At 37.9% G+C, this 19,608-nt stretch overlaps 1 protein-coding gene across 8 annotated transcripts in view; it reads right to left on the bottom strand.

Annotated features, from left to right (window-relative positions):
• The window catches only part of SCAF11 (SR-related CTD associated factor 11), a 62,813-nt gene that overhangs the window by 9,847 nt on the left and 33,358 nt on the right, over positions 1–19,608 (bottom strand). For 6 of the 8 annotated variants that reach the window (XM_073223166.1, XM_073223170.1, XM_037009488.2 and 3 more), the window contains 3 exons: positions 13,238–13,315; positions 10,061–10,161; positions 8,427–8,488 (listed from right to left, as the gene is read on the bottom strand). In XM_073223166.1, the coding sequence (XP_073079267.1) occupies positions 8,427–8,488; positions 10,061–10,161; positions 13,238–13,315 (241 nt within the window). Of the gene's footprint in view, positions 1–8,426; positions 8,489–10,060; positions 10,162–13,237; positions 13,316–17,148; positions 17,320–19,608 lie in introns of all 8 variants that reach the window. The other 2 variants (XM_073223171.1, XM_073223169.1) reach the window with 2 other exon arrangements.

The raw sequence follows: 19,608 nt of genomic DNA, 5'->3' as shown, positions 1-19,608 counted from the left end.
AAGTGTTGATTAAACCAGTTTCTGGTTCAGCAGTGTTTTGGCTGCACTGCTTATGACTTGCTATTTGGTTAACCGCCCCAACTGGAAATTTCTTTCTGTGGATATGTACTTCCAGGTTATGGAAGACAGAGGACAGTTTCTGCTCGCCACAAAGATGGTGTTAACCTTTATAAATTACTGTTCTCAGTTTTTCTTTGCCACCACGCCTGTTACCAGTCACCTCTACCTATCAGTATATCTGTGCTGCAGTAAATGCTGTGGGGAGGGTCACTGCTCCCCGCCGAGCTCTGCTGAAAGTCCACAGTACAAATGACAACTGGACTTTCCATCTTCAGCCTCAGGAGCCTTACAAAGGACCAGCTGATTTTGTTCAAAATAAATCACCCTAAGGAGGAGGTCTGTTTCCTGCTATTGCACTATGTATGCATTTGGGGCTGCTTCTGTCAGTCTAGTTGGCAACTGCCAGCTTTCTACTGATTGGCATATTAATTTCCTTTTAAGTCGCTACACAACAGCTGTTTGGTTTCCTGCTGTCATCCATCCTTCTCACAGGTCCCACCTAGAATTGTTGCACAACAAATGCGATTTTAACATAGGTGTGTAAGGGTGCTGGCTGAGTGGCAGGAACTTATTTTCTTCCCTCTGAAGTATATTTAAAAGAAAATACTCACTTTTTAAAATTCCTTAAAGAAGAAGCCAGGAATAAAAGTGTGTGATAGGTACCCAGGCACAATCTTAGAAATAACTGTTTCCTTCCGCTAGGTGCAGACCAACGGTGCTGGGGCTGCTTGGCGTCTTTGTGCCCTAAGGCTGTCTCATTCTGGGAGCTCCCCTGCTCACAGGCACCCCCAGCTTGGAGGCGTGTCTCAGGAAGCCACCCAACTGCTCTCATGGCAAGAACCTAGTTAAGTGTGAAATTCTAGCCCCAAACTATTTCACCTGTTTCTGGGTATTTCTCAGGCAATTGCTGAGCAGTTCCAGTATCAATATCAAAAGTATTCAACAGTAGTGGATTTGTCTAAATTGTGGTTTCCTACAGACCATTTCATAAATCCACCTACTGATCTGTCTGCCTTTAGATAACAGTGATAAACATTTTTTCATTTAATTTTTTATCAAAGTAATGAATGTATATACTTTCAGAAGTCAAACAGCACTTCTATGCTTTGAAAGAAAAACTATAGAAATCCCCACTCTTGATCTCAATTCTGGCTCTCCAAAAGCACTCATCAAATCCCTTAGCTATTTCTTCTAACTTTGACTTCTTAACTTCTACGTAACAGACTTATACACTACTCTGGTTCAGGTATTTTCTAATGATTTTTTCAGTACGGAAGGCAGATTTTCCTCTGGTACCACTGTCTTACCGATCACCTCCTCTGCTGCCTCTGCCAGGATGTTATTTTTGGTCATCATCATTTGATATAAGCAATATAAATATTTACAACTGACCATGTAAATTACAACTACTTTTCTTGAACAACTACTTTTCCTGAGGGTTAGTAACTGCTTTGTTTTCTCTTTTCCCCTATATTACCTAACATTGATTTAGTTAATTCCACAACAAAAGTGTAAATCTCCTCTTAATACATTCAAACACATCAACTCATGCAGCAAGTGGGCTCCCCTTTCCTGGGAATACTCCCCCTCTGTCCTGCCCCAGCTGGAACCGGGAAGTCTCTAACGCCGCTGCTCACCATCACTCTGGACCTGTCTCTATCGTCGTCTTGATAATACAATCCCATTTCTCTTTTTCCTGGGTTGTGACTCTTCTGAATGTCACACGGCTCCTTCATCTACTTTCTCATTCAGCGAGGCATGCAAACTCCAAGTCGCATTCTGAGAAAGGGTGCATGGGAATGAACTCTGAGCTCTCGTGGGTCTGAGAATGTCTTTATTCTACCCTAACACTCAACTGACAGTTTAGCAGGGAATATAATTCTCTAGGTTAGTAATTATTTTCCCCAGAATTTTCAAGGCTAGTGCTCCACTGCTTCATCTGCTGTTAACATTTATATGCGCTGTTTGCTCTCACTAGGAGCTTTCAGGACCCTTGTTATCTGCAGAGTTCTAGTTCCATGAAGAGGTTGGTGTATCTCTTTGCTCATTTACTAGGTATCTGAGTATCTTCACCTGGATTCTCACACTCTACTATTCTGGGGTATTTTTCTTTGTAGTACTTTTCTTGATAACTTTCTCTTTTTTTTCTTTTTGAAATGTTATTATTCAGTACTGAACTTCACAGACTAATACTTTATCACTATTTGACTCTTTGTCCTACTTTCTGAGATTTCTCAGCTTATAGTCTATCTGTGTTTAATTTTCAAGATTTCTGCTATAATATTCTTAATTTCCAAAAGTTTTCCTTATATCTGAGGATATTAATTTTTAAGCTGTTCCCCGTTTCTCAGCCCTGAGTTTGTTCTATCAGGTTCCTTTTGTCTCTGTTTTAATCTTCATTGGTATTATTTTCCCTCAACTATCTGGTCATCCTTCACTGTTTGTGGGACACTAAAATACTGATTGAGATGTGAGGATGAGGGGTTACAGTCTTTCAAACAATGAGCTTCACTATGTACTGATCAGGCAGAGATCTGGCCATTTCACTCAGAGACCCCCAAATGTCATTATATCTGAGCATGACAGTATTCCAGAAGACGTCTCCCATCCCCCACTTTGGGAGCAAACAAGACTGCCAGCGCTTTGAGAGATGAACTAAAGGTCTCAGCATTCGACTTGAGTTCCCTCTCTTTACTCTACTGTCTCTTCTATCCTCATCTCTGGAGTTTAACCACTTCCTTTAGAGAGTAAGACTCTAGTCTCTGCCTGGTGGAATATATATGTCTTCCCCTACCATATTCAGCCAGAAATTTACAGAATAAACTTCTCCTTTAGAAATTTTAACCAATTGTTTTCTGGCATCACCTCACATCCTTCCCTTCACAGATAACGGAAGTCCAAGACTATCTAAGGTGCTATGGTATGTGAAGAGACTCGATTCTTAACTCCACGCTCCCATGAAAGACTTAGGTTTCAACTTTCTGCTATGATAGTTTACCATTCACCTCATAAAATCACTTTAAGCTTCTATTTTACAGACTTCTCTCATCAGCTGTTCCTTCTCTCTAGTTCTCTTGTATTATAGCTTTTAATTTTTCTTTTCTTTTCATTCCTTTATTGTCATTTTAGTAGGTTTGGGGGAGGGGTTAGAGAATTACACTGGTGCTCAATCTGCTGTGCTTAACTGGAAGCTTGTCTTGTTTGAATTCAACGTATCACAAAAGATGTTTCATGAAAATGAAAACATTTTTGGTCAACACAAACCAGTATATAAAGGCTCTGAGCTTAGAGCCCAGTACTTGACAGGTACCAATTAAAGTTTTATTAATTAATTCCAAAGTTAATAAAGCCATAATTAAGTGGATCTAACATGTACTTACAGGAATAATCCATTAAATGTCTGAAAAGGGGACACTTTTCATAAACTACATCAGTTATAAACTATTTGCCCAAACCAAAAAATAATGTTCATTCCTAGATCAAATATGTAAAGGATGTTAAAAATAAAAACAGAAGTATGGCAACCCAGCTATCTAGTATGCCTGAAGAACGAAAAGTGACATTTCCTTAACAAATCTGCCAGAAGGTATGCTAACCTTTCCCAATATCTCCAGTGAGGCAACACCATTCTCATTATATGAAAAACTAAGTTGAACAGTTTATATAATTTTATTAGAATCACAGATGACTTAGTGGGAAAAACAGTACAAAACCCAAGTGCTCCAATTTCCAATAAAATTGTCTACTGGGCTTTCTGGAGCTTTATCTAATGTTATACTAATAATTTCTAATCTAGATAAAATAACTTCACAATTTAACACAGTTTATTCATTATTTTTAGTGTGTAACATAAAAATAAGTAACTTCAGGTAGAAAGTCACAAATGAGTGTTCAAATAGCCCCTTCCTACTTCAAAAAACTTTAAGAAATTAAAGAAGCTAGGCTGAGCTGCTTCTAAATGTAGCTAAGCAGTCCTAAATAAAGAGACAAACAAAATGTTCTCAGTAAGTTCTTTCATAAAAAGAAATTTAACTTATCAGCAGACACCATGGTTCCTGTTCGGTGTAACTAGTTAGCATCCTTCTCTGATGCTAATAGCCATTGTTGATCAACTCCTAGATTCATTAATTCATTAGAGTTCACAAAATGCTGACATTCAAATTCTGTGAATCTATCTTCAATTATTTGCTGAAATACTTCTAAAAAAGTATTACCTGTTCACTTATCCTGATATATACATTATTTAGGAAAGGGTAGGCAGATGCTTGGATCTTTCCTTTCATACACTGGTTTTCAAAATGACTTAGCTTCCTAGCACCCTACCAAACAGACCAATCTGTTTACTTATAAGGTAGCACAATGACCTCATGGACTTAAACACATCTGACAGGTTCCAACAGCTGCAGTTATTAATCGTCCCACTTTTGACTAGAGGGAGCCCAGTTGATTCCTGAGACTTTTTGTTAAGGTCCTATCCTAGTAGTCTTTGTTAGAAAAATTTTTCTAGGAACATCTTATTTGTTTAAGACCTCAAACCTGGAATCAATTAATTTATTTCAAGGAACCCAGATTCTTTCATTGGGAAACAGTATTTGGAGGACACTTCTGGGTGCCAGGACTGGGCCACAGTGTTTTCTTACCAACTGGGAAATTTGTAATTATTGAAGATGTTCTTTTTTACACCTTGAAGTGGGTTGAAAGTATCCCCCCCAAAAATTCATACCCACCTGGAACCTCGGAATATGACCTTCAGAAGTAGGGTCTTGGTAGATGCTATTAAGGTGAGATTGATGTGAGATTGTACTGGATTAGGGTGGACACTAAATACAGTGAACGTGTCCTTACCAGAGGAGAAAATCAGAGAGACACAGAGAAGGCGGCCTATGCAGAAAGAGGCAGATTCTGGGGATGCAGCTCCAAGCCAAAGACCACCAAGACTGCGGGAAGCCGCCAGAAGTCAAGGAGGGGCAGGAAGGACTTCCCCCCAAGCCTGCAGACCAAGCATGGGACTGCCAATACCCCGCCATCACACCTCTGACCTCCAGAACAGTGAGAAGATTGATTTCTCCCATTTTAAACCACCAAGTTTGTGGCTGCTTTGTTACAGCAGCCCTAGGGAACTAACAGATCCAGGCATATTTTTTCTGTTTTTAAATCAAATCACAAATAAAAATTGGTATGAAGGTATAATAAATAATAAACTGGTTAAGGTATCTGTAAAACTTCTTTACATGTAGAATCTTTTTCTAATTACAGATCTTCCTCAACTTATGATAGGGTTATGTCCTGATAAACCATTTAAACTGAAATATCCTAAACTGAAAATCTATTTAATACACCTTACCTGCAGAATAGGACAGTGCAGCCTCGCCCACCTTAAATGTGCTCAGAACGCTTCATTAGCCTAAAACTGGGCAAAGTCATCTAACACAAAGCCTATTTAATAATAATGTGCTGGATACCTCATGTAATATATTGAATCCTGTGCTGGAAGTGAGAATCAGGACGGTCCTGTGGGTGCAGAAAGGATGGAGGTGCCTCGGCCGTGGGCCCTCATGGTGGCCTGGCCGCCTGGGAGCTGCGGGGCCGCCCCGCCCAGCGTCACGAGGGAAGGTCTGACCGCACATTGCTGGCCCGGGGAAGATCAAGACTCAAAGCTCAGTTTCTACTAAATGTGTATCGTTTTCACACTTTATACATCGAACAATGATCAAGCTGTAATTTGAAGATGAGTGTCTTATTTGCTTAAGGCGTGGGAACACCCAGATTTCTTCAGAGCACCTCTATGTGGTTGCAGAACAGGCATCTTACATGTCCAATGAGAATTTCTGACTATATTCTCCCAAACTCTCTCGTACCAGCCTTCCCCTCTCAGTAACTGGCGACTCCCCTCTTTCTTATACCCCACAGCCAACCCACCAGCAAACCTTGAGGATTTAACCTTGAAATGCAATGCGCACAGACTCGAACCACTGCTCACCACTCCCACTAACACTTCCTAGCTCAAACATCAGCATCTCTGGCCTACCTGGTACCTCAGACCTGAGACCCCTCCTGCCCTCCAATGTTCTTCTCACCCTCTACCAGTGAGAGTCACCCTTCAATGGTGTGTCAGGAACACACTGCCGCCTGATACATGCCCTCCCAACCAGTGGCTTACTCCTCCTTTTCCATCTACCTGACTCAACAGTTGTACTTACACTGACTTCCAGCTATTCCTTGAACAATCGAGAATCATCCTGTCTCAGGGCTTGTGTACCCGCTGTTCCCTCGCCTGAAACACTCTTCCCTGAGATGTCTTTATGGCTTAATTCTTCCTTCTTTCAGATTGATGTTCAAACTATATCCAAGAAACTTTCTTTGACCTCCACAAAGTCATCACCCTTTATTCCTTTATTCCTCTTTAAAGTTCTCCTCACTACCTGACACATCACACATTTATCTTTTGTTGTGCACAGAAGACACTCTCTGTTAGCAAGCACTCTGTCGCTTTTGGCCACTTTTATACCCCTAAGAGCCAGGGCTTGGCACAGTTTGTTGAGTAAGCTCATCTCAATTCCCTTTTGCTCTTCTAGTACGAAAATCTCATACCTAAGTATGTGCTGAGTATGGATTTAGAAATTAACCTGAGTAATTTTCATTAAATGGGATACCTAAATACAAGCTAGTTATTTCATCAAGTACGTATTTCGATGCAGGGAGAAAAACCAGCCATGTTAGATTTGTTAAACTCCCCAAATGAAAAGCAACATCACAGAAGAACTAAATGGGTAATCGATAAGCACCCACTACCCCTTAAATCAATCCAGACTCATTCAGTTAAGACATTTATTCATAATTGCCTCAGTACTAGTACTACTGCATTACCCAGTCACAGAGTATAATGAATATTTCTGCCTGCCCCAAACCGACCACACGACTTCAGGCATCTTCAGTAGACATGGCATTAGGTTACAGGCCTTGGACAATTTTAAGCTGGCAGGAATAGTTTTTTTTTAAGAACTACAATTTAAAATTAGCTACTCAATGTTAAGTTGGCTTAGGATGTCCACTGAAAACTTGTTTAGTATTTCATATTCTGAAGAGTAAAATAAAATTTCAAATCCAAAGGAATCAGATTCTTACAAATGACCTTTGCTACACCAAAGTACTACAGATTTAACATCTGCCTATGTTTCTCTGTCTAAAAATAAGACCAGGCAGGATATATATGTTTAAAAGAAAATTGTAGTATTCTTAAAACTAACATAGTGAGAGCAGGGCAAATCACCTTGAGAATATCTGTCTCATTTAATCTTCTTCAACAGTAAATCTTATCTCAGATCCTAGAGCTACCAAGCAAAGGCTTCCCATAAAAAAGGATGCTAACTTTCAGCAGTTAACATAGAAAAACAAAGCTCTGATATCTAAAGTTCTCTGACAAACGAAAAATGCTTATCTAACCATTAAAGTCCTTTTAGTGCAATTTCACTTTAATAGTAAATTATCAAAGGCAGAACATTTATTAATCTGTAAATCTGGGATCTATAAACCTGAGAGATGATGATGAGTCAGAAAAAAACAATAACTACCAAATTTGGTAGAATCAAAATGAAGTTGATTATCGTTTATTTTCAGGAACAATGAAGTCAAATTCTATCTATAAATAGAAATTCACTATAACCTAACTTGGAAAATAAATGCTTACTTCCCTCTTTGCCAACAGCTCACAGTTAAGTTGTTTTTGAACAAAATAAACAGCCTGAGCTCCAAGGAGGGGTCACAAAGCCCTGCAGAACCAGGCAGAGCCATTTCGCTGGGCCCTGCGGGCAGCTTCCCTGAGCCAAAGACAAGGGCTCACCAGGACACTAACTGTCATGCGGATAAACAGGGAAGAGGTGCTCGATATCCAAACAGAGCTTCAGATCAGGAGTGAGGGGCCAAACCACAACCTCCTCTGGGAGCTGGAAATCGACCGCCTCACTGTCCGGCCGCCTTGGCCACCACTCAGTCACAGGCCCACAGGTGCATTTTCCCTTCTCTCCCCTAAGCACCTCCACCACATGGAGGCCGACCAGCAAGGACACACACACACACACACACACACTCACAGACACACACGCGCACGCACACACGCACACACTCTCTCTCTCTCACTCACTCACTCTCACCCTCCCCCCTCCAAGCTGAGCATAAAAACAAAATGGGCAGAACAGCATAAATAACTCCATTAAAGCAGCATACGGAAGACTGAACACAGTGTACAGAGCTCAGCAGAGTTCTGTGTATAACTATTTTCCAAACTAAAATGTTACTACTAATAAAAACTTTGGCTCAAGCATTAAAGAAACAAAAAGGTACAAAACACAAGTAAAAAAGTCACTTACTATGTATCATCTTCAAGTCATAAGGCTTTGTACTTAATAGGTCCTCTCTTAAGACTTTTTTTCTGCAAACATCAATAAAGAGGTAAAATAATTACGAGAAAGTTGTCGTTTTGCTTATTTTATTTTCAATTCGATGTCAACCAAAAGGAAATCTGTTCTGCACTGAGTTTGAAGTTCTAGCAAGGAGAGCACAACTGGACGCATTTCCACTCCAGCAGCCACAGTGGGGGTGCACTACCCAGCAGCAGCACCGCCGCCCTCTTTCCCAGGAACCAGCAGTCTCAGACTGAGGGCGTCAGGGTTTCACTGCTTAGAAGGGAGGGCAACACTGAACGGAGGTGTCTGCGTGCTGGAGTCAGAAGCATGCGAAGACCTTGGCTGCTAGAACCGGTGTGTGACCTGGTGCAGGTCAGGAGTGGGGTGAGGGGACGGCTGCATTCTCAGCAAAAGCCAAGAGCTGGGACAACCCTGAGGAAGTGCAGGACAGGCTGCCTCAGGATGAGCACCTGGGACACGGGCTGTTACCTACTTTGTAAGTGTAAGTGCAGGAGTCAAAGCCGACTCCGAAACAGTTAAAAAGTGATGGAGGTGAAATCTGCTCTAGTGCAGTTATGAACTTGGGTTCATGGGGGTCTTGGAAGGCTGGTCCCTAAATCCCTTAAAATTATATACAAAGTTTTGTCTGTAAGTATGTTTTATGACAGCTTTTTCTGGCAGAAGGTATCTGGTAGCTTTCTTTAGACTCCCAAAGAAGTCCCTAATTTCCCAAGTCAGTATCTGAAGAGTTACAGGGTCATAAGCCAGTGGCATGGGGCTACTGGCAGCTGTTTGATGACTAGGTAAATTCACTCTCTGAAGAAACTGGTATGCTCATGAAATGCACTAATGAATCACAGATTTAAATATGACTTTGACAATATATTGACTTAAGAAAACAAGTTTTGGACAGCTGTAAATATATTTCAGGTCAAAACAGGCTTAAATTTCTAATACACTAGAATATTTTTTAGGTATTAGTAAAAAATTAATTTCCAGTACACTACTCAGTTAAAGAAAACATGTTAAATGCCTTAATTGCATCATATCAACACAGTTGAAACAAATCCAAACAGATTAAAAATTTTACATATACGCTTCAGTTACGGTGGAAGCCAGGCTGCTAGGCCCCAGAGAGGCACGAGGGCGACGTCAGCAGCTTCTGCCGCAGCAGCCGTGCCACCGTGCTGGGCACTACCATCCGTGTGCCCACAAATGCTGAGGGCCCTGCTCAAAGTACAGCCTGGGCCCCAGAGCCAAGCCACCACTGAGGTCTGATACGTACAGAAATGAGTAAGCAGTCACAAAATTGATAGAAATTTTACACTGCCGTATGTAACATTTTTATTTTATATAAATTATGATCTAAAACGGGAAAAAAAAACCTAAGAAAAACCAATTCATTAAAGATAGAGCTCAAATAATATATTCTCAGATTTCAGTTGGTCCTTCCTTAAATGATCAAGTATGTGTTTTAGGTAAGTAAGTAAACAAACTTGAACCCCACATCATTTAAAAAAGTGTATTTTTTTTGTTTCTTTACTAGCTATCTTCTGGTTCTGCACATACGTATTCCACTTCTAAAGTTCATCACTGACCTCATACAGCTTTTAGAATTTTCATGACAGGAGAGCCGTTTCTTAAAAGGGCTTTCATTTTTCTTGTCTTTTGTTTCTCTCAACTGTCTTTTTACTTGAACCTGTAAGAAAAGCAAAATCACCTATTTAGAGTTACTCCAGTACCACCACAGATGATAACCATTAATTCTCCTTTGAAAGGGCAAGAAATTAAAGCAAACAAAATTAACTGAATTACAGTGTAACCCAAACACATATGCTTACTCATTCAAGCATGCTACGCTATAATCTTAGTAAGTGTGCTCAGCTCTGGGGAAACAAAACAGTGAAAGACAGGCATGTACATGAGCACTTTATTCATGAGAGACAGATGAGCACACGTCTGTGCATATTCACAGGACTGAGAAATTTTAACTTTGAGAATATCAGAGAAGACTTTAATGAGATGATTTATGAGAGTCTTACAGAATGAGTAAGAATATGCCTAAGGAAAAAATATTCTAAACAGAGGGAAGAACAGTTATAAAGAACAGTGAGAAGCCATTGCAGTTGGGTGAGAAAAGAATAGCAGGATATGAAGATGATGTAATGCATTAGGATCAGACTGTAAGGGGCCTTGAAAGAGCAAGTAATTCTATAGGCATCAGAGAGTAAATGGAGTTTTTAAAGCAAGTAAGATATCAAATTTATTTTTCAGGATAACTTTGACAGTGATGTAGAGAATGAACCATTAAGGAGGGACTATAAAAGCCAGGAAACCAGAAGAAATCTTACAACAGTGCAGATCTACACTGTCTGAGACAACAGTCATGAGCCACGTGCAGCTACCAAGCGCTTGAAATGTGGCTCACATGGATTGAGATATCCTGTTAAATGTAAAATACACACGAGATTGCAGACTTAGAACAACAACAAAAGGTAAAATCTCTCAGTAATAATTTTTTAGAAATATTCCATGTTGAAATGATACATTAGATATGTTGGATTAAATAAAATATATCATAAAAGCTTATTTTAACAGTATCTTTTTACTCTTTTAATGTGGCTACTAAAAACTCAAAGTGGCTTGTAGTGTATTTCTATTGGCAGAACCAGCCTAGATGACAGCATGAAGGCCTGCAAGGTGGTGATAAGAGAGAAGTGAAAGGCTCTGTGCACACACAGGCAAAGACAGGGGGGAGAGAAAAAGGGGAAACTTCCAGATGCATTTGTTTGGTGATGTGTACATTTCTTTGGTATTCTAGATGGAGATGTCCAACAAGTGACTGAAAATAGATCTGGGACAGTGACACAATTTTAGAAGCCACACAAATCACAGGCAACACATAATGGTACTGAAGTGGTTGCGAAGACTTGGGGAGGAATCCAGAGAAAGAGCCTATGAGGCGCCCCAGTGAGGGAAGAAAAGTGGGGAGGGCAGGGAGATGGCAAAGGCTGCTGCAGGGTGACGGGCATGAGCAGAAGTGGACGTACACAGCCACACGGGCAGGAAAGACTGGCCAATAGCATTACATGCAGATGACCGTGAGAATGGCCGGTCAGAAGGTTATTCTGGATCCTTGCGAGGAGGGTTTTAGTGTAAAACGAAATGTCAGAGGTCAGTGTTCAGTGGTAGTTGAAAAGCAGTTGACGACAGGGAGCTTGCAAGCAAGTAGTCGCATTCACACCCAGCCGGGGAGGAAGAAGACAGAGTAAAAGTATCCAAGAAGGAAAGGCCCCAGGACAGTACTGAGAGTATGTGGATAACATTACATGTGAGAAATTCCTCTAAGTTGACAAAATTAGATTAATACTGTACCAAATTTTTCATTTAAGTACAAATGCTATTAAATAAAACAAAGTTTTATTCCAAGCAACAGAACAAAATTTTACAGGAAATATCTTGGGAAGTTAGTTCATGCTAATAAATCTTTAGCAACATAATATATATAGTCTGGAAAAACAGAGAACATGCCTTTCAGAGAAGCCATGCTTTAATTCTGACTATGATAACACATTATATTGTATAATATCTTTTAAGATACATCCTAACTTGCATGGATGTCCAAAGTTACACAATTACAACAAGCAAAAACACTTTTTACAGGTCATTTATCTGAACTGCAGTCTCCTTAGTACTTTATGTCCTTGAGACCCATCTGGTAAAAATGTATCAAAGCAAATACAAATATCTACACACAGAATGTGTAATGCTTGAACAGCTGTTACTGCTCCCCTACCCCTTCCCCCCTCACAGAAGGCGACCAAGCCGTCAGGGACTCGCACTGCCACATGAGCCGTCTGTTCTTCCTATCAGTGACACCACATAAGTGTATACTAAGCGTCCCCCTTTTACCATCCACCACTGTGACTCGTCCATGACACCTCAGGACATCTCTACATTTTACTTAGCTACTCATGCTCCTTTTCTCTCTCTCATTAACTCAGGATTATGTTCTCAATTAATTTTTCTTCTTTTATTGGTAAGCCAAAATAAATGTGAATACAAATCATGATCATGGCTCAGAAGCAAAACTGACGCCGATGAGGAATGTGTGAGCACCTCACGGACTGAACAGGGTCAAGCATTACAGTTCAACTATACTTAATAAAGGAATAAAGCCACCTGCCACACCAACCATGAACCTGGCAAGGGCCTCTCAAAGTCTCCACAAACCCTTTATCCTCCAATTAAACTCACTTTCCTTCAAGCACCAGCATTTAAGAACAAAGATATCATTTTGTATTTAGCTTTACTGACTCAATATTCTCAACATTATAATGCTTTTTATGAGACCATAATTTTCAGGTATTTTGGACTTAAATTTTTGTGGAGGTTGGTCTTTGAATCTAATAGTCCATTTCAGACATTTTTTTCAATGGGAAAATGTATTCAAAGCACTATTCAATTAATCAATACATGTTTTTGAAATACAGAAGTCTTTACACTAAAAATATTCTAAAAATTTAAATACTCTGTAATTAAGACTTAATGTGAAACCACCATGGATATGTCCTCTTTAGTGTTCAAAGAAAAGAAAAAGGTTCAGAATTGCTTATAGAAAAGTTGGGGCTTGTCATGCTGAGGAGGAATGCTAATCACATATTAAGCCTAAAATTGAATAATTCACATTTACATTCAAATTAGACATCTATTAGAGCAAAATGTCTCAACTAAGTTTATACAGTTCATGTTGCAAAATAAAACCTAAGCCTTACCTTAACATAACCTTCCACTGCATTCAATTTAAACACTGCCTGAAAAGGTTTTCGGTCAATAGGACATGAAGCCAGTGTCTGAAAAATGATTGACAAATTATAACTTTACAGATGTTTCTTTGGTATAGATCAAAATTAAATTGTAACAAATGCATTTATGACATTTATAAGAAGTTTTCCACCAGAACAGGAAACAGAAAAATATTTTTTCTTCTTCAAAGATAAAGATGAAACACTTTCTGTCTGCATGCCACAGAATAATGAATACCTTAAATTTGTTTAATTCAGACATTTACTTAGCATCTACTGTGTGCTAGATAAGTGGACTATGACAATGAAAAGGGTAAGACATCTGTTACCATGATAACACCGATTAAGACCTGCTTGCCTGGCTCGGAGCTACCAGTGTAATGAAAGGAGAGCTGGGCTGAAATCAACAGCTCTGAGATCTAAAGCACTTGGGCAACCCTAAACAGTTGACCATTCAAACCTAGTAATGCCTTTTACAGGAATGGCTTGGACAGACCCCTTTCAGATTTTAATATTCTGTGACTTAATATTTCCTCCAGAATTAATTATTTTGAATAGACTGTTGTACCAACAATAAAAATTTTTTTAAAGATTTGAAGAGAATGAACAATTCCTCCAACCCTCCTCTCAGCCGCCTGGATGCCCTCCCAGAAGTAGCCGTATCTATTTGGTGACATCCAGGGCAGTGCATATACACATAAATATCTTTAATTTCAAATATAGTTAGTTCATATGCTGCACTGAATTTTGGTTTTTTCTTATATTTTTTAAGTTGGTTTGTATTAATATTTCACAGCTGCCCCATTCTTAATAGCATAGTATGGTGTAGTACTTTTAATTTACATTTCCTTTTATATGAGTAAGGCTGAGCATGCTTCATATTTTTAACGGCTATTCAAAGTTCCTTTTCTTTAAGCTGTCTATTCATGTCCTTTGCCTAACTTTTTTATTAGGTTGCTGGTCTTTTTCAAATTGAACTGTATGTATTCTTTACAGATTAAGGAAAATTGTGCTTTGATAACTTGTGATTCTAAATCAACTTTGTTTTGATGTAAATATATTTCCTATACTTTCAAAATTAGTATCAACTATAATTGAGTTTCTCTGATGATACTATTAAATATTTGTACAGGAATGGGCTTGTGTTACTTAAATAATTTAAGATGGAGTACATTATCTGCTAGATTAGGAGGGAAGATTCTGTAGTTAAAATACTGAAAGAAAATACTAAAAGGTGATATTCTTAAAACTATGGCTATAAAAGTAAAACATGATCTTAACAATAGTCTATAAGACTGTAAGACAGTACTGGAATCTGGATAAGTTATCAGATATTCTCTTGTGACAAAATGTTGTTTTTTGCCTTTCTGGTCACTGGCACATATCAAAATATCCTTGTACAAGTTAAGTACAGGTAGATCAGATTGTGTGTGGCCCTTGATCATATATACATTTTCACAAAGCTTGTGAGTCACTTTGGGAACAACCAAAATGTAAACTGAGTTAATTTTTACACTTTAACACATCTGAGTTAGGAAATGTAATCTTAGTATTATATTAACATCGGTTCAGACTGGTAGAAGCCAGCTGAGCTTACTTCCAAGTACTGTGGTGTGGATTCTTATGCTCTTCCCCCACAGAAAACTGGCCCTTAGAGGCTTTGCTACTAGTAACAACAAAGCTGTCCGCATCTTTTTAATGTGCTGCAAACAGCAATTCTAGTTCAAAGACTCAAAATAACTGTGTGACTGTTGCTTACCACCGTTAGCATTTACTGTATGAAATTTCTTAGACTAAAGGTTATATTAATAGTTATAAGTCAAAAGAATAGTTTAAAATAAAAACTTTCAAGTACTTATTATTTTTACCCAAGTTTCAAAATGTCTTTATTTCTAAAGGTAAATTTGGATAAGCATTCATAAAAAGATAAAACAATAAATGAAAATTTGTTTCCTTCAATGTTGTTTAAAAAAACTATTAACAGATGTGAAGAGGCTCTGAAATTTACAATCTATTTTCCTATCTCGTCCTTCTGTATTAGTTTTATTGAGCAAGCTACACAGATGCTCTGTCTTAGTTACCTTATTTGTGAAAATGAGGTAACAACAGAACTTATCTCTAACATTTTTTGTGGGAATTAATGGAATTAATAATCACAGAAGAATGTATGGCATATACTAAGTTAAGTATTGTATAAGGCCTTCTAAACATCAACTACCTTCACTGTAGTAACAATAAAAAAGCTTGGTTCATTCACAAAAAGATAACCCAAAATATGACTATATAAACATGTGAGAGACAAGTTCTTGATGATGTTTGGTTGGAATTTGCAAAGTTCATGAAATGGAAATTAAAGTATTTCATTTTATTATACCTCTTTCTATGTGTAACACTAAGATCCAAAGAAAACAACTGTTAAAGAAATTTCCTCTGTATCAGATGCACTGAATCTTTCAAAAACTCAAATTACACAATCTCATTGTCTTGCTAAATTTCCTACTGACATCAGCTAAGTGGCACTCTTTTTCCTTCACAATGTTCAAACTGACAGTTTTAACCTGAGCCATACCATTTTGATCTATTTAAAATAACGGGGTTCTAGTAAGATTTTTTTGTTCCTTTTCCCTTAAGCATAACTGCCACAGATTTGTCTAAGGTTTCATTTGAAGAAAGGGTTCCACTGTTACTACAAAAACAGAAGGAAGAAAAGAGAGAAAAAGTAACAGTCAGAAAACCCTTTATCATCACAACCCATATACATTTACGTTTCCTAAAGATAATCTAGTTGATAACTACAAAATAAATTTACAGATTTTCTTTCACTAAGGGTCAGACAATAGAAAAATTTCACAACCAAGTTATCCTCCCAGTGAAGGAAAGAGTATGTCGGGAAACAAGCTACCTACAGTAGACCAAGTTCTTTGCTATATGCCAAGAAAGGACATCTATTTCTGACCTTCCAACAGTGTAAGCAAAGCACTTGAGAGGGGAAACAGAAAGAAACTCGGTTTTCCTACGTCTTCATAGCATACGTCAGTAAGTTAAGTGTGACTAAGAAGAATTTAATGAAAAAGAAATCAAAACAGATTTCTTAAAATTAAGTGGACCTTTTTTGGTTAATGTGTACTGTAAGGAAAGTATTAGGCTACTTTAAGAAAATGCCAGAGTTCAAGGACATCATCATTAACAGATACCAAAGCAAAAATTACACAACATGATAATCAAACAGCTTTAATAGGAAAGTTTTATGAATAGGTTTTAAAATATGGTTCGCACTGGGCCTAATTTTTAAGGCCTTCCCAAGGGCACTTCACCCTTATATCCAGCATATACCCACTCAGAAAACACCAAACATATGCTAATTTTAGTTTTTAGAGTTAGTGTCACCAAACTAATTTAGTTTTTAAGTTCTGTGGTTTTAAAAATTCTCATTTAAAATGAATGTAGAAAATGTTTAATACATTTATTCTGCTTAAAAGTGTGATTTCAGTTGTGAAGAAAATAATCCCAAAATTTGTTTTCCTTATATACAAAAATACCCATACCCTTTGATTATTCAACATTTTGATTCCTTCTATACAACAAAAATACCCTTCAATTATTTACCTATTTAAATCAATATGACTTTCATTTCAATCATTTTTAAAGTATCCAATTTAGTTAGTTTCATAACCAAAGCATACGAACACCACCATCAACTTTGTGATATAGCTACAAAATTAATACAATTTGATCACTGCTTTACAAGGTAACGTGTATTTATAAAGCACACGTGAACGCTCTGCATTAAGGTTATATCAGAGGCAATCAGAGGTTATATTAAAGAGGCAGCTTTGATAGAAAAAAATAATAATCTTCCTAATGATTTCAGTAAAACATACCCTAGTATTCTGAAGCGTTGTAAATTCCCAGCTCAGACAAACCCATATTTAAATGTAAGACCAGGAAACCTTCCTTATTTGGGAATTCGGGATCCTTGATCTCTTATTATTTCTTGCTTCCTGCTGCTGCTCTATCCTCAATCACAAAGGCTGCCTACAGATTAGCCCCTCCTAGGGAGAGAGAACCAGGTGTCAAAGGTGAGTGCTTCACGACTACATCTCAGTACCTCTGCTTGTAAATTGGTTTGTCTGGTCACAGGAATGTGCAGAACATCCACATCTCTTTACCAACAGAGCACATACAAAACTGCAGTTCAAAATCAAATGCATATGACTTAAGCAGGCGTACCACTAGGGGTTGATGCTTACTTTAAATGTATCCACCAGGACCTATCCTTTGTCAGTGATTGTTCCAAGATACCTAGACTAAACCTCCAAAGAGTGCTCACTGTAGTCAGCCTACATGTTCCCTGTCACACTTAAGCAGCTCTTTCAGAACAGTCCTTGTTAATCCATGTTAATCAAACTGTGGTTCTTTATAACTTCCAGGTATGTATTCCTTAAGGACAAATGGCTGTCAGAAAATTAACACCAAGAAAGCACTTTATCTAACTACTCAATGGGAAACCTTTCACGTTCTCGAAGATACATTACAACAGTTGGGTAGAATCACTTTTAATTTCTTTTGAAATTTAATAGTCAAGACTTTTTTTCTAATATAAAGTAGAAGATTCTGTAAACTACCTATGTAAATCAAATCATTTTACAAATTCTGACACTCAAAATTAGGCTATACAGAAATACACATTAATTTGCACAACTGGTAAAATAGAGTATTAAGTGAAAATGTATCACAAATCTGCTTTAGGCAATGAGTGTTCAGAAAATAAAAATATTCTTCGCTCTACAAAAGATTTTACCAAAGGATTAATCCTTAGGGTAAAACAACGGGATTTGGGACAGTTACAGTGCGACCTTTCTGACCCACTTCAAGGGTGAGGAGACACAGCCCTCAATCACCCACTGCATGGGCTGTGATAATGAATGAAGTGACATACTTGACACTGCTTCATAAATTATAAAGATAAGGACTAACTGGTGCTCCACAGACATGTGTGAGTTACTATTCACAGAGAACTACATAATAGAGAGGTCTGGTTTAGTTCAGGAATAAAGAAAAATTAAAAGTTTAGGAAAAATTGATTGAAAAAATCCACACAATAAAGCTTTGCTGAACTGTCATGTACTGAAAAGTAATCTAATCACCCAAATGTGTATATTTCTACCCACTGCACAGGAGGACACCTGTACATAAAACACACCAGCAGTCAAGCTACATATCAACTGGTCTTAATTTGAATTTTTACCAGGTATTATTAATTCAAAAATATACTCCTCACCTGCCTGCACTGAACACTGTGGTTTGATTTCCTCAGAACTGTGTGCCGTCATAGCAAGGCTCTTCATTTCTGGTCTCATGAAAGAAAATGTACCTCTGCCAGCTGTCCGATTTTGATTTCATTAACCTTACTTTTCTCAAACTGAAGCTGTCAGCATTTAATATGAAATGGAGGACTGAGACAAATAAGTTGAGGAAGGATAACTTACTTAAAATAGGAAAATTAATCACATTAAAAAATTAGGCCAGGGAAACATTTTTTATTTCATAGAAAGATAAAAGAACCCCAGTGGATGTCAAGAACCTCCTAATCACATATATTTCATGTCCCTTTAAATGAAATAAAATAAAATTCTTAAATACTTCAAACATAAAATTTTTCTAAGTCCTCAAACTTTGAACTTTAAAGGGCCAAATTTTTAACCATTCTTGGAGACCTGCAAATCACAAATTCTATTTTCTTAACCAGTGTGTGGGTGGAAGGCTACCTTCTCATCTACAGGGCATCATAATTATGATCAGCTGTCACTGCTCCAAATATGTCCGAATTCTCCAGCTTGCATCTTTCCAATTATTCATTTTGAAATGTGCAAACCAAGATGATCAAGAATAAACTTACATGCAAAATAAAACTTTTCAATATGTTTTTTTTTTTTTTTGCTCACAGTATGGATGAAATAAGTAACTTTCAGCGTGGTCGATAAACTTTAATGGATTGGCTCCACACATATTTAATCAGTTCAAAGGCCTTTTTTTGTTTAGTTTCAATTCTCAGCTCTAATATTAATGCTTAAGTTAAAAAATATTTAACTTTCTGAGTCAATAGCTATGTCTTTGTTTAGTTCAATATTCTATTTCTACATCATCATCACTTTATAAACAACAGACTTACCACCATGAGTTCCTTGTAATTAAACAGTCATAGTAAACATGCTTAATTTCAATTTGTTTTAGTGTTCCCAACAGCAGGCAGTTAGGCTGTGGGCCATGAAGACACCACAGGTTCCATTATTCTGAATCCTTTTGCCCTGGGCAAAGTGAATTCTATGAAATACCTAGAC

The sequence above is a fragment of the Manis javanica genome, chromosome 15, assembly GCF_040802235.1.
Source record: "Manis javanica isolate MJ-LG chromosome 15, MJ_LKY, whole genome shotgun sequence".
Lineage (NCBI taxonomy): Eukaryota > Metazoa > Chordata > Mammalia > Pholidota > Manidae > Manis > Manis javanica.
This window is presented reverse-complemented; position numbering and strand designations above follow the sequence as displayed.